The sequence below is a fragment of the Onychostruthus taczanowskii genome, unplaced genomic scaffold (assembly GCF_017590055.1).
Source record: "Onychostruthus taczanowskii isolate IOZ18803 unplaced genomic scaffold, ASM1759005v1 scaffold2, whole genome shotgun sequence".
NCBI lineage: Eukaryota > Metazoa > Chordata > Aves > Passeriformes > Passeridae > Onychostruthus > Onychostruthus taczanowskii.
The window spans coordinates 28,005,682-28,020,853 of NW_024499239.1; the positions used below are offsets into that span (position 1 = coordinate 28,005,682).

The 15,172-nt window shown below is 44.7% G+C and overlaps 1 protein-coding gene across 4 annotated transcripts in view; it reads right to left on the minus strand.

The window, feature by feature from the left end:
* Positions 1 to 15,172, minus strand: part of SLC4A11 (solute carrier family 4 member 11) — a 97,206-nt gene that overhangs the window by 41,424 nt on the left and 40,610 nt on the right. For 3 of the 4 annotated variants that reach the window (XM_041402720.1, XM_041402717.1, XM_041402721.1), the window contains exons 5-8: positions 12,079 to 12,310; positions 11,418 to 11,480; positions 10,793 to 10,874; positions 1,595 to 1,718 (exon numbers count right to left, since the gene is read on the minus strand). In XM_041402720.1, coding sequence (XP_041258654.1) covers positions 1,595 to 1,718; positions 10,793 to 10,874; positions 11,418 to 11,480; positions 12,079 to 12,310 — 501 coding nt within the window. The remainder of the gene's footprint in view (positions 1 to 1,594; positions 1,719 to 10,792; positions 10,875 to 11,417; positions 11,481 to 12,078; positions 12,311 to 15,172) is intronic. The other variant, XM_041402718.1, reaches the window with a different exon arrangement.

The window sequence follows — 15,172 nt, forward strand, 5'->3', positions numbered from 1 at the left end:
CGGATGCGGAGCCGTTCGCCGGGCGCTTTGCACGTAGCTGGCCCGAGATAACAATGAGGGAGAGATGCATGGAGCTGCACACAGCTCCAGGTGTTCTCCCTCCTGCTTTGCACAAGGAACATCAATATGTTTTCAGCCTGTTGGCTTCGAGGTCGATGCCAAAAGCATCGAGCGGCTCGGTTGGGAAAGACCTGCCAGAAATCCTGGGAAAGAAGGAAACACCAGTATTCCCATTTAAATGTGGGTGGTGGTGAAGGGGGGGAGGAGACAGGCCAGACCAGCAGGTCCCAAGGTCACACAGATAGCATTGAAGAGCAGGAAATTGAATCAGGACATATCCTGTCCCAGGAAAGGTCCCCAAGCTCTCCAGCACCTCCCAGGAGCACAGACCCAGCAGCCCCAAGGTGTAAACAGCCAGCTGGAGTGTGAAAAGGTCTTGAGCTTTGAACTATTCAGCCATCAGCTGGAAGAACCACCTTGGTCAGACCAGGGCTTTCTAGGAAGACAGGATGGTGATCCCCAATTAACTTTGATGCACCCCACGATATCAGAGGCACATTTGGATGATCCTTGTGGGTCCCTTCCCACTCAGGATATTCTGATTACAGTAAAAGTGTTCTACTGTGCCATTCTTGTCCACACCAAAGAACAAGAACCTGAGCAAGCTTTAACCTTGCTGTTTTGAGTGCTAAAAGCTCTGAAAGGCCCAAAGAGCCTCAGGGACAGGTTGACCTTAAAATCACCACAGCTCCCAGAAAGTCTCACCCTCACTGCAACAGAGCTCAAAAAAGAGTCATCTTCCTCTTGGCTACATCACCTCCAGCTGCTGCAGCCACACGTGCAGGGCTTGATGCACCCCATGATATCAGAGGCAGATTTGGATGATCCTTGTGGGTCCCTCCCCACTCAGGATATTCTGATTACAGTAAAAGTGTTCTACTGTGCCATTCTTGTCCACACCAAAGAACCAGAACCTGAGCAAGCTTTAACCTTGCTGTTTTGAGTGCTAAAAGCTCTGAAAGGCCCAAAGAGCCTCAGGGACAGGTTGACCTTAAAATCACCACAGCTCCCAGAAAGTCTCACCCTCACTGCAACAGAGCTCAAAAAAGAATCATCTTCCTCTTGACTACATCACCTCCAGCTGCTGCAGCCACACGTGCAGGGTAAATGTCAGCCCCATTAGGGAAGTTTGTTGGGAAGCAACCCAGACCTTTGCCCTGAGGCACCAGCTGTAGGCTCACAAGGGCCTTTCAAAAGCTTGGCTTTAGCAAGAAACTGCATTTCTTACTTCTAAAAATAGCAGCTCCAGCTGGAGAGGAGAATCCATGGAGTGTTAAGGGCATCCCAGGTGTGTGTGGGGACTACAGAGTGTTCTCCTCCCCATCAGGATACAGGCCATGAGACAAACACACAGCCCACCAATCCACTCCTCACCAACAGGATAAATCATCTTGACAGCTGCTAAGGAGACCTGAGGCCTTTTCACATCCCCTTGTGTTTTAAAAACAACACTTATTAACCCTTGGAGGAGCTCAAGGAAAAGCAAACTCAGGAGAAACTCCTGAAGTTATGGAGAAAGAAGAACAAAACTCACCATCTTGGGAGGAGCCAGGACCAGTATCACAAATCTGACTTCACAGGAGTTCTCCCCCCAGTTCTGAGGCCTCTCCAGGCGGCTGATGCAAACGTGACGTCGCTGAAGGGACTTTATAGTGCAACTGTGGAGGAAAATGGGATTGTGAGACTGGGCCCCACAACAGCACGAATGATCTCCCCTGGTGCACAGGCTATAAAAACACATTTCCCCTTTGAGAAACACGTGATGTTGTTGGCTGAAGACTTCTGAAGTCTTAAACTTTTAGTTACTATCAGCCCAATTCTGCTCCCTTCTGTACAATTTGACATCCATGTTTTTATGGGAAATACCTTTCAAGATTTCAAGGTGTATTCTGCCTTTTCCTCCAGCTGCTTTTTAACAGCCAAGAAAACAAATGACAGAGAGCACAACACACTGAGTACTTGCAGAGCTACAGAAGCTTCTACACACACACACACACAAAAAGCCTCTTATTAAAAAACACCTTCATTATTGGAAAGCAAATTACACTTCATTTCACCTGATCTCCCAAGGTGCTTCTGGAAACACTAAGGCAAAATGCCAAGCCCATATACTCCCACTTCTGCCTCAGGCAGACCTCTCTGTTGTAATGGTTTTTCCCGTTTGCTCCCAGCTGTTGTTTTCCCCTTTCTGGCTCCCAAGTGTTAAAGAAACCAGGCTGACCTCCCTGCTCAAGAACCACAGAGATGGGATTAGTGCTTGGAGGGAAATCCTTGGCTGTGATCCAGGGGATGGGATGGATGTTTGACTCCCAGAATCAAGACTAGCAAAAAAAAGCTGCGTGCAATAAACACAGGGATCATCTCCAGAGGCTGTGAAAGACCAGGTTTGTCTCCACCCTGGGATATTTAACCAGAGCTGGGACCTGTTTAGCTGCCACTTTTCCTGCTGGGAATTTTGGGGCTTGCTGCAGAGGCACCAGGGGGGTAATGCCAGCCTGGCATGCAGCTCTCCTGTTCCCTTTAAAGCCACCAACCACTTCCCAACCCTTCTGTAAACCGCTGGTGAAAAATGCACACAGAGTTTGCCTACAGACACCTGGAAGAGATATGGAAGTGTTTTCCTACCTCAGAGTTATTATTATGTATTACTCTCTTTTTACCTGGTTCAAAGTTGTTTCAGCTGCTTGTTCACTTTTGTTCATCTAACAAGCACCTATCACAGTCCTCCAACAGGAGCATTTATTTCTCTAATTTCTCTTCCATAATCCCATCTTATTTCTTTCATTTTAAGATGTATTCTCACCACCCATGCACCCTGAGGGCTGTTCCATTAATAAAATCTTTGGCTGGAGATGTCCTAGTCTGGACTACATTTTATTTTCTATCAAGTTTTTCACTATTTGCATAAAAAAAAAATTAGAAATCACACCAAGTATTTTCTTACTGAGTTTGACTTCCTGATCTCAGACTGGAAGCAGCCTGCTTCTATAAATTAATCTCATAGAGACACTTGTCTGAGAGCAACCAAACAGCTTAATTAGAACAATACAGGGCATGAGAAAGATGACACTGTTTCATTTATTTCCTAACTTCCCTTCACCACAGCCTCTTGTTCTTTTTGTACTTGAATCAGCTTTGGAAGAGAGAAAGATCAAGGCAGGTCATAAGGTGAGGAATAAATATCTTTTGAAGTAATTGAAAATAGAGTGCAAGCAACACTTGTTTTCACAACCAAAGCCAAGCCCCTGGTTGCAATCCAGCTGTGGCTGGACAGCAGACAAGTATCCATGTGTTGCAGTTCAACAAGCCAGAGGGGACATAACTCTGGGCTTTGGACCAACTGCAGAACCTTCAAGTGGCCCAACACCTTCAGTTCTCTCACCTTCACCCACCTGGTCACCAGCAGTGAATGATTACTGCACCATCAGCATTAATTCTGAGCTCAGTTCTCAGCATTTGCACACCTCAGCTGCTGAGCTTGATGCCTTGTGAAGGCTGACCTGGAACAGAGGCTGGACAGAGCTAAAGCAGGGATTCATTAAATGGCCTCAATGGATCCACCTTGGGCAGCACAAGAGCCCAAGCAGGGCTGCACCCAAGGTGAACCAAAATTGTCCCAAAATGCACAACTGCTCACGAGGTCTCTTATCTTTTGCATCTTGGAGTTAATTGTCCAATCCCAGCTTTAGCCCATCCAGTCCCATCCTTCTTGTTTTTCTCTCTCCAGCCCACGGTGTTTGTGCTCTTGAGCCTGAGATTTGCATCATTTGTCCTTGGTGCCCAGCTGGAGCAGGAATTGTTTTGTCTCCCTGCTCTGTGCAGAGAGCTCCCCACCCCCTGATATGAACCTCAGACCCACACACTAAAGCAGCACAGAATCTGAAAAATTAAAAAAGCTGAAACACGAGGCATCAAGCTCATAGAATAATCTCTTTTGAAGAGGAAGGTTTGCTGGGAATTTTGGACATCATTTCTACCCCAGACATGGCCAGCAGCAGGTATCAGCACCTGTGGCTCACAGAGCTGTACCAACACTTCCTAGACATCATCCCTTCCCTACCACGTGCACCAGGCAGGACCTGACCAAGCAAGAAACCACTCATGTACAAAGCAATTTGGAAAAGCCTATTGTAAAGTGCAATAACAAAGCAAGCTACATGTTCTGGAATTTTCTTTCTCCCTGTAGTGACAGGGTTATGTTTCAGCTCCATGAATTGTCTCCAGGACTGTGTTCTCCAGAGACAGGAGTCCTGCCAGAAGTGCCACAATCCCACTTCAGCTCAAGAGCTTCTTGGGTACAGAGGGAAAACTGGACTGTAAAAAACTGAGCTTTGCTATTGGGTTTCTCTCATAATAATAATATGAGATAATAATAAGATAATTTTCATAATTTGGCAGCCACCAAAAATCTGTGCTTCTCTTAGTCAGGAGTTCACTGTTCCCTTAAGCTGAGGGACTGGGCAAGAAGAGGATCCCACAGTACTGAAAGATTTCACACAGAGCATATTGACAAGACACCAAGAAATTCACAGTCTTTTTCAACCCTTTTTGCCTCAGTTTTATCCAGAGTGCTGGAGTTTGAGGTTTCTCACACTTTGAGAGTCTCCTCCAGCTCCTCTGTAAAGAACTGTATGGACACTGACACCTGGATCTAAATCCCAATATCACACCAGTAAAATTGAGAATTTCCAACACTTAGGTCAATGTACAAATCATTTATATCAATAACACCTTTACAAATCAGGCTGGAGTTGATTTAGTGAGGACAAACCTGATTAAAACCAGATTTAAACAGGTGCCACAGAGAAGATGGGATGTACCTGAGCCTGGCTGCATGGAGGGGAGGAACAGCACAGAATTCAGCCTCATCTCAGTCTGCTCTCCCTCTGTTATATCCATTTATTTGAGGAAAAAATGATGTTTCAATACTTCCAGTGCAAGGCCAAGTCACTCCTGCCGATGCATCATTCAGCAGCTCAAGCTTTTCTTCAAATTTAAGCCATTATTTAGCTGCCTCAAATTCTATTCCCTGGTGTAGCAGTTACAGTTCCCACTTTTGTTTTCATGCCAGAATCCAGATACAAATACAATGCAAACCAAAACTGCAATTCCAACTAGAATTGTGCAAATATTTGTAAAAGACACACACACACACACAAAAAAAGTTCCTTGGTTCACATGGAGAAATCCCAAGTCAAGCAATACTGCAGGTAAAAGTCAGCACAGCTCAGGCCAAGAAGAAAGTCACTTTCAAAATGAAACAACTTTTTTTTTTTTTTTTAAAGTAGCACTTAAACAAATTCCCACTAAGAAAAAAAATTAAAAGCTGGAGGGTAAATAGCCAAAGCCCCAAAACACTAAGAACTAGCAAGACATTTTCAGATGACTCTAAATCAAATCTGGTTTGGTCAAAGCCTCCAAGTTCTTTTTTGGTTTGAGCTGAGCTACATTTGATTCTCCCTTGGTTTGGCCAGAAAGCTGAAAAATCTATTTTCACCCAGTATTAGTCAGCCCAGGAAATGCTGGACTATGATTTAATGAGATGCCAGGTTGTGTTCTCAGCAGTTTTATCTTGATCCCCCAATAATTGAGCTCGTAAAAAGGGCATTTAAATTATAGCACAAATTCTGCTTCCCTGTGCTCCTCTCTGCCTCTGGTGGTGCTGAGGGTGGCACTGGGATGGTGAGAACTGGCAGTGCTCCACCAAAATCCCAGATCCACCGAGTCCCACGTGCCCCAGGTCCGCCCCACACCCAAGATGTTATCAGAGTAATAACACATTGCTCAACCAAACCATAAAAAGGGTCAAATTATGGAGACCTAAGAGAAACAGAAACCCTCTTTTAAAAGGGCAAGAAAGGAAGTTAATTCAGAAACAAATTATCCCTTGCAGTATGAAAAAGTGCCCAGCAGAGGTAATCAGCCAGCCAGCCTTTTCCTGTCCCCACACAGAACAACAATGACACTTCTTGTTCTCAACCACTGCCAATAAATCTTCCTTTGCTGAGCAGCTCCAGGCACCAGCTTTGAGAAACCAGGATCTGCAAGTGAGGAACGAAGCTGTGGCCAGGCCAGGCAGCTCACCCACAGCTTGGCAAGGGCTGGTCTCAGCCACAACACCCCCACTCCAGGCTGGAAGTCCTTCTGGCCTGGGAAATGCACCTTGCTGGGCTCCAGGAAGACTCATCCTCTCCAGGGGGAAGGATTTCCTCCAGGTCAGTGTGTATTTCCATGGTACAGCACCTGCAGGAGCTCTCCAGCACCACCTGGGAGGGCCCAGCATGGGGGGAGAGGCCCTTAAAAGAAAACTAATTGGTTCTCTGAATTCAAAGAACCTTTGCCAGATGTTGGCTGTGGCACTGGGGCCATGGTTTAGAGGTGAACACGGTGGTGCTGTGTTAAGGGTTGGACTTTTCCAACCTTCATGATTCTATAAGGAGACATCTCATCCCTGTACACATCCTGCAGGTAGCAAAACAAGTCATCTTTCTTCTTCGGGACGCAAATTCCTAATGCAGAGGTTGAATTTGAGGGTTTTTTTTTTTCATAAAACAGCACCTGCAAGAGCTTCAGCTCTCCAGCATAATCTGGGAAAACCCAAAAAGGGTGGAGAGGCCCTTAAAAAAATTATATGGTTCTCTGAGCCCAAAGAACACTTGAGAGATGATGGTTGTAAACTCTGGAGAAGAGGCTCTTGCTTACCAGGCTCCAAATCTTGTAATCATTCCTCTAAATGAAAATATTTGTTTTAAGCAGTCCAACTGTTTTAATTTCCCATTTTGCCCTTTAAAAGAATAATCTGAGGAAGAGACAGCAAGTGAAGCATCTCTATTTGAAATCTATTCAACAGCTAAATCAGAGACAATGTGACTCTTCTAGAAACCCACAGACCCCTGGGTCTGGAAAAAATCCTTAAACACACAAAATAGACTTGCATTACTTCTGTTGAGAGAGACACCAGTCACATCTTTCACAGTAATACATTAAATTTGAGATCTTACTCCTCAAATTTTGATTATCTCAACAGCAGCCTTGCTGGTTATCCAGTATCATCTCACAATACCTATTTTTGAGAGGCTACCTGGGTTTTTCCTGAGTTAAACTCCTCCACAGGAGTCACTGCCACAGCAGGCTACATCAAAGGCAGAAATTCTATAGCAACACAGAGCACACAAACCACTGAACCACTCTTTGCTTGCAGAGAGGCTTTTTCCCCCTCTGCTCTGCCTGTTAGAACAGCTTTAGGAAATCAGTTTAATGCTCAGTCCATGTGCCTTAGCAATCCAGCCAGAAGAAATGGCTCTACAACTACTCCATCCAGACTATGGAGCAGCTTGTTTCACATTTTTCTAAGGATTCAGCTCTGGAAATCAGCAGTTATATCAATCTGCTGGCAGGGAGAACACAGCCTGGAAGCTGGGATGCCTGGGGAGTTCCATCAGCTCAGGGATATTTGTTCCATAACCCACCAAGCTGATGTTTTTCCTAGCAGTACATGAGGGAGAAAAATCCACCAGCATCCAGTTAAGCCATGTTAAAATCATATATCCTTCACTCCAAGAGGAAAAAATTAAAAATCAGGCATTGTCATCTTCATTTGTCAGGCAGTTAAAGAAGGAATGGGGTGTGACAGGACTTGGCTTGTGATCGAGTCACCTCTTCATGGGATAAGGAGGGGTTTCTTGGCCTTTTTGAGGCACAAAACTGCAACACCAAAACCAGCAGCTCCCACTGGAGCTTCCTGCCTATTTTTCCCAGTCCAGACATGGAAAACATCCCATTTACCCCTCTGTGCTGGGATCATGGCAGGTCTGGGTGCTTCAGGGGGAGTTCCAAGCACCCTCCTGGCAGCACCTCTGCCTGCTTCAGTCATTCCATGCTGCAGGTCCTGCCAGCAGCTGAGCTTCCTCACTTAAATAACTGAGGAAAACAGTCCAGCACTCCCCACTCTGGGACAGGACTACCCCTCATCCCAGGTTCTCCAAGGAAACAACCAGCAGCAGCCTCCCAGGGAAGCAGAGATCTCTGGGCCAGTTTGTGTCTTCCTGTTCTGGCAAATGGAGGAATAAAGAGTTGTGTCCATGGTTTCAAAGATATGAAATCTTGTCCTGGGCTGATGAAGCTCATCTACAACTCTCAAGATTTGCTTTCTAGTTAGGAAATGACCATGTACACAAATGGAAACCTTCATTCTTCCAGAGCTGGACCCTGCTGGTCACTGGGGCATGAAAGGCTTTGATACTCTCAGCTCTCATTTTAACAGAAGAATCCCAAGTTTTCCATAAGCTGATGTATTCTGGTATGGCCTGAGCAAGATCAGGTTTTGGGCATTCCTGACAAAACCACCCCCAAAGCCTGCAGTGAATCAGAATTCAGTTTTTTTCCTGGACTTCACTGGAACATTGAAACCTTGAGATCTTCAGTTTCTCAAGGGTTTGTTCTGCCCTGTGGCTGAAGCCCAGCTCCATATGGAATGTCTGACCTTACTGGAGCTTCCCTAGACCTGAAACCATCAGGAAAGCACCAAATCCAACAGAAGCAGAACAACTATTTCAACCCCAGGTTTTCCCCACTGCTTTTCTCACAGAGGATAAATCAGATAAAAAATAAGAGCCTTGTTTCCAGCACAAAGGAGAGGGAAACACATTTCTGTCTCCATTAGGAATGCTCTTCTGCAGCCAGGCTCTGCACAACTCAGTGAATATCCTACAAAATTCCTTCCTTTCTCATCCCAAACTAATTTCAGCTGTTAATATTTCCCCTCATCATCTATGCAGAAGCAATACCATCAAAACCTTATCTATGAGCTCTTCCTCCTCATTAATATAATCTTATTATATCAATTTTATCTCATCCACCAAGAATTAAAAGTTGGTTAAGGTGCACCAACCAAGCAGTGCTAATTTAAAATTTAGCAAAGAGTACAGACCAAATGCAAGGATAAAGAATAGCAGATATCTTAAAGGTTCTTCCCACTCATATGGCAAATTTTTTCATCAACAAATTCCTTTTACTTCAGAGGTTTGGAAGCTGTTTTGCAATCTGACTTCAAGAAAAATGTAAGATCTAAAAATATGGTTCACAATCTGTTGCACAATAACTCCAGCAGAAATACAGTGCAATAATTAGATAATTATAGTTAATAACTCATCATTGCTTTCCCACCACTTTCTTCTCCCTCTTCAGAGCAACAAAAGGAAGAAACAAGGAAAGTTTTGCACAAGACACCTTCAGGCTGTGAGCTTATTTTTTAAATCATCTCTTGTCATGGAAGCCAGGATTACTCACATGGATGCATTTAAAGCTCTGGCTCACTTTCCTAACAGGCTGAACCCACCCTTTTCAGTCTCATGTATGTAATCACAGCATTTGTATCCTGACCTTTAAAATGCTTTGGTGTTAAGGCAACACTCCCCAAAACCCTCCAAAGAGCTGCCTCACCCCAGAGGATCAACTTCCATCCTCTGCATCAGCAGCACCTACATGTCCTTACTGCTGTTACCCTTTCCTGTGGCATCCAAAGTGGAGAAAACTGCCCAAAAGTCCTCTTGGTTGACACCATTTTACTTTCTAAACTAGTTTTGTTCATTGTGGTCCTGCTCTGTAAGTGCCAGGTATAAAAAAGTAGCATAAAAAGCACAAAATCATCCAGCTCTCTTCTCTCTCAGGACACAGCCCTGATATGCCATCACTTCTTTTTCACATGAAGATCACATCCTTCTCTTTCATAACAGATTCAAAACGAGGGGGAGATCTCTCCTTGTTTGTTGATTGTGTTGTCTCCTTTTTGATTTTTTTTTTCAATCCTCTTTCTCTCCACTTTCCCCAGCCATAAGCAGAGGGCAGGAGAAGAAGTGCAAGCAGAAGGAAAACTATTGTGACAGTTGTCCCAGCAAACCGGCTGTGAAGGCTAAAATATGTGCATGCCTTTAGGCACCTATCCCACATATCCCAGCCATTTCTTTGGGAATTAACATATTTCTTGACAACTCTGACTTTAAGACTGCACAGGAATAAAGCAAAAGAGTCAAAAAGGCACTGCTTTGGCTGGCTCAGGGACTCAGGCTCTGGCCTGTCCCCTGTGAAGGGACAGCCTGGCTCACCCCTCAGGCCTGACTTGAAGACAATAACTTCAAACCCCAGCTCTGGTCAAGTGCAAGCTGGGGTGAAGCCACCACATCTCATAAATTCCAGGTGACAGAGTTCTTAAGGGCCTGCTCCTTCAATGTTTAACAGTGTTGACAATTAATCAGCGTCCAAATTAATTGTCAGACAAAGTAATCAGTGTCTAAATAGTGTGGAATGTCTGACTTCAATTTTCAGCTACAAAGTTTGGATGGTTCCATCAAAGGACCTAAGAAATCTTTTGGTCCAGGCTGCCAGACTTTGGCAGGCAAAGCAGTCCATGAACCAGTTTGCTTGTCCCTTTGAGAAGTTCCTTTATTAGCATTTCTCAGTAATTAGCATTTTCTGGCTCATTTTTTCAGCATTCTTAGCTTGTTAACAGCAGATTTCTATAACATCCAAGAGCTGAATGCCCTGGAGGGGCTGTGGTCACCTACTGCATGTGTTTGCAAAGAGAAGCAGCCCAGAGAGAGACAGATCTCACAGGATGGATGGAACAAGCACCACCATCTTAACCCAAAAGGGTACATTCTGAACCTCTGCTCCTCCCAGCAGCAGGAAAAGGTTTGGATGTCAGGGATTTTGCTCATCCAACACAGGTACTTACATGATACAGAGCCAGGACTGCTGATACTGCACCCCCGTGACTGTGGCTGTGACCCCTTGAATTGTGTCTGATAAAAGGTGAACTGGGAAGAGAAGAGAAGGAAACATCACAGGCTGTCCTCATTTATTCTGCAGCTGTAAATAACATTTCTTTCTAAATGGGAGCTGACTACTAATCCCAAGCATTCCTATCTGCCCAGTGGACTGATGCAGGGGTGGGGGCTGACACAGAGAGATGGAAACATTTGTCCTGCTGCTTTTGAACTGAGTCCTTAAACTATTCACAGCTTAGAAAGGCAGCTGCTTTCTCCTCCCATCATCATCCTACTGCAGTACTGGGTTATTAGATTAGCATTATCCACCACACACACACAGACAGGACTGGGAGGGGAGTCACCTTCCCAATCCCCTGCCCTCTCTCCCCCTCTTCCCAGCTACTGCTCTCACACTATTTTACAGCACTACTTACTTTTTGTTCTTTATTGGCAGAAAGCCTAAATTAAAGGGATTACGAATGCGAAGCTCTAAGACAGGTAGCAAGAAGTAACCAAAGCATGAACATGCTTACTACATGCTCAGGACTTGACATATCTGTTAAACAAATTCACTCAGGCTGTGACAGTTACATTTGAAGTGCGATGGACATGTTTGTACATTCGTTCCTGTTGACTCTGAACCATCAGGGGTGCCTACAGAGAAACAATGCTCAGTTAAGCTTCTTCACATCTTGGGCTAAAAGGCAGCATTTTTTGGACTACACTACAAGATTTGTTCACAGCTTAAGGTGATACCCAGCCAACAACCTTGGCTAGGGCTGCCCCAGTTGCGTTTCTGGAGGAAAATCAAGCGTCTCCAATCTCCTCCAATGGGCTGGGAGTGATCAATACAAATGATCAATACTCCCCAATTACTCATCCAAAGCAGGCAAAATTCCCCAGCCTGTGTGAATTCAGGTGGAGAATCACAAGGCAAAGGAGCCATTGCTGACAAGGACAAGCAAACCAAAAGGGTCCACACAGACAAGACACCCCAGTGCTGCTGACTCCTCACCCCAGAGAGCACCACAATGGGTGATCCTAATGAAACAGGGGCAAGGCTCCACCAAAACACAAAAACTCTGGAGAAATGAGGCCCTTCAGTTTGAGTGACATGGAAAAAAAAATGACCCATGGGATCACATGCAACATGCAAGCCTGGAGACCACACAGTGATTGTCCAGCACCCCACCATGGCAAGGATGGCAAATGAAGAGCAGCCCACCAGCTAAAGCAACCAAGAGCTGATTACCGTTCCCTTCCCGTGGGGTCCCTGAATCTGTGAATAAAGTGCTCATGATTTTTTCGAAGTTGCAGCTGGGCTCCATGTTCTCAGGATCCTCGGCGAAGTGTTTCAGCATTTCCCGGAGAACATCGTCCAAGGACGTGGCCGTTTCATCCAGGATGATGCTGGCTCTGGCCAAGAAGCCATCCAGGTCTCGCTGGGCTCTGACCTCCTCCTCAAAATTCTTTAATTTCAGGTACTGTGTTGAGAAAAGGTCAGAGCATGAGACAGATGTACACAAAACCAGCAAAGTAGAATTTGCGTCCTTCACAAGAAGTTTTGCTGAGGTCATGCTGCAATCAAAGATTCTATTGGCCATTCAGATCACAGGAAAAAAGACATTTTATGCATTAATGCATTGAAGGTTTGTATTTTCAAGGCTTATCCTAACAGAGTGCTCACAGAGTGAATTCCCAGGTACCATTTCCACCCTGACACAGAAAGCAGAATATTAAAAAAAAAAAGTTTTTCGTAGTTGGTTGGGTTTGGTTTTTTTTTGGTTCCTTTTTTTTTTTTTTTTTACCATAGAAAGCAGAACATAAAAAAACAAAAAGTTTTTGTAGTTGGTTGGGGTTTTTTTTGGTTTTTTTTTTAGCCTAGAACAAGTTGGTCTAAAAGCAAAAATACTTAAGGTAGCATTTAAAATCTTCTTTAGGTTCAAGTAATTCAGGAAGTTTGAAAAAAATATGGGAAAGTTATTTGGGAGAAATGGACACTGAGCTTAGCAGCATGAAAAATCACCAGTATGAATCTCAGTGCCAAGTCAATCCACATGTCCTCAAACTGGGAACCATGCTCCCACTTAGGGAGCCTGAAGTGGGAGGTGGGGAATGCCATCTAGCCCATCACCTTTTCTGATATTTGCTAAATTTCTGTTCTTTCCACTTCCATGGAAGTTTTCTTCCTTTGTAGGTTTTGCTTCAAAGCAATAATAATAAAAAGACAGCAGAGGCTGAAACTATCCCAGCTCTCTGCTGGTTCCTTCTGCTGTCTCAGACTTAGTGGCCTTGAGATGGAAGAGACAGCCCCAGTGTGCTGGCACTCAATTTCTTCATGCAGGAAAAGTGAATTCTTTATTCACACAACTCATTTTATGCAGTTTTTATAGCCCACATGGGCAACTTTAACTGGTTAATAGCTTTCTTGCTAATTACTCTATTGGTTACTAAAAAGGTATTTTACTTGTCTATCAAATCTCTCTATTCTTGAATTGTTTACATATTTTCTTCACTGATTCTTATGGGACTTATCTTATTGTTTATATAGGTGCACTTGTTTTTTACCCTAGAAATAGACTGTTGTGTTAACAAACTCTCATTTTCAAGATGTTTTTGCATGAGAACTTGCAAAGTACTTAGCTGCACTTAGAAGTGATAGGTCAGCTATTAATTTAGCAGAGCAGACCTGATTTTATGAGGTTTTTCTTTTAGAATTTTTCTACCTGTCTGCGACATGTGTTCCAGAACCTCAACTCCTTTCTGTACCTGTCAGCTGGGAAGGTGATTAATTGAATGATCAAACTACAAATGCCTCGTTCCCATTGCACAGTCCTTGGAAATCCACACACAAGCACTGGACAAGGAGGGCTGGCAGTCCTGGCCCTCTCCTTCAACAGCCTGAGTGGGGAAATGGGAACTGAGCTGTTCTATGGATCTTCCTTCCCATGGGAAAGCTGCCAGGCTCAATTTGTGATGCTGAGAACCAGACTGTCAAGAGACATTGAAACCCTCAGCTCCCCTCAAGCTCAGGAAGAACCAAGCTCTGAATTGCTTTCACAAATCTGATCCTCAGCTGCTTCCCCAGCCAGGACCATGCCACGTTCCCCCCAGGGTACAGGGCCACCCCAGAGCCTGATTCATGGGTCATCTCCTTCCATACACACTCTCTCTTACCTTTTCCATTTATAGACACAGGCAAAAAAATGCTAACATCTCCCTAATTACTGTAATTATCACAGCAACTATCAAGTTGTCAGTACACATCCATTGCAATTAGCACTGTTTTACTTTGCATCAATCACTCTTTCCACAGCATCCTTGAGAGGGAAGATTCTCTGAAGCGTTTCAGCTCCCACCCCCAAGGCTTTGGAACCATCTGCTCGTAGGAGAGGAGACAGTGACACAGCTCCAGCTCCACCTCAGAAGTGCAAGCAGTGAGGCTGTCTCAAAGTGAGACAGATGAACACACACCTGTAACAAGAATTTGCAAAATAGCAAAGGTGGCTTTGTGTCACCAACTTCTGCACGAGAGAAGCAACCAGAAGCAGAACAGCAGAAGGAGAAAGGTGAGGGACAGCAAAAAATTAATCAAAGGCATTTATGTGGGTTATCTGCCCAGATTACAGAATCACAGAATGGTTTGGGTTTATGGAACCTCAAAGATTATCTAGTTCCATCCCCTTCCACACCCTTCCACTATCCCAGGCTGTTCAGAGCACTATCCAACCCCGCCTTGGACACTTCCAGGGTGGGGCAGACACAGCTTCTCTGGGCAAGCTGTGCCAGGGCCTCACCATCTTCATGATAAAGAATTTTTTCCTAATATCCAGTCTAAACCTACTTTATTTCAGTCTGAAGCAATTTCCCCTTGCCCTGTCACTCCAGACTATTATAAGTTATCTCTTCCTATCTTTCTTGTAGCTCCCTTCAGGCACTGGAAGGCTCCAGTTCATCTCAATCAACAACTGATCCTGCACTGAGCTGTGCCTGACAGCACCAGCAGCAGCTCATTGCAAGGCAGCTGAGCCACAGGCTTCAAGCAATGCCTTGGGAAAACAACTTCCCATGCCTCATGGCTGTTTCATTTCCCTGCTGTTGCTCCTTTATAGGAAATAGGGGGAAGACTCATATTTATCATCCATTTATCATTATTATCACTCCCTGAGATTAGAGAAGGCATTATAGAGTCATGGAATGGTTTGGGTTGGAAGGGAACTCAAAGTTCATCCAGTTCCAACCCCTGCCATAGCCAGGGACACCTTCCACTAGCCCAGGGTGCTCCAAGCCCTGTCCAACCTGGCCATGGGCACTGGCAGGGATCCAGGGGCAGCCACAGCTTCTCT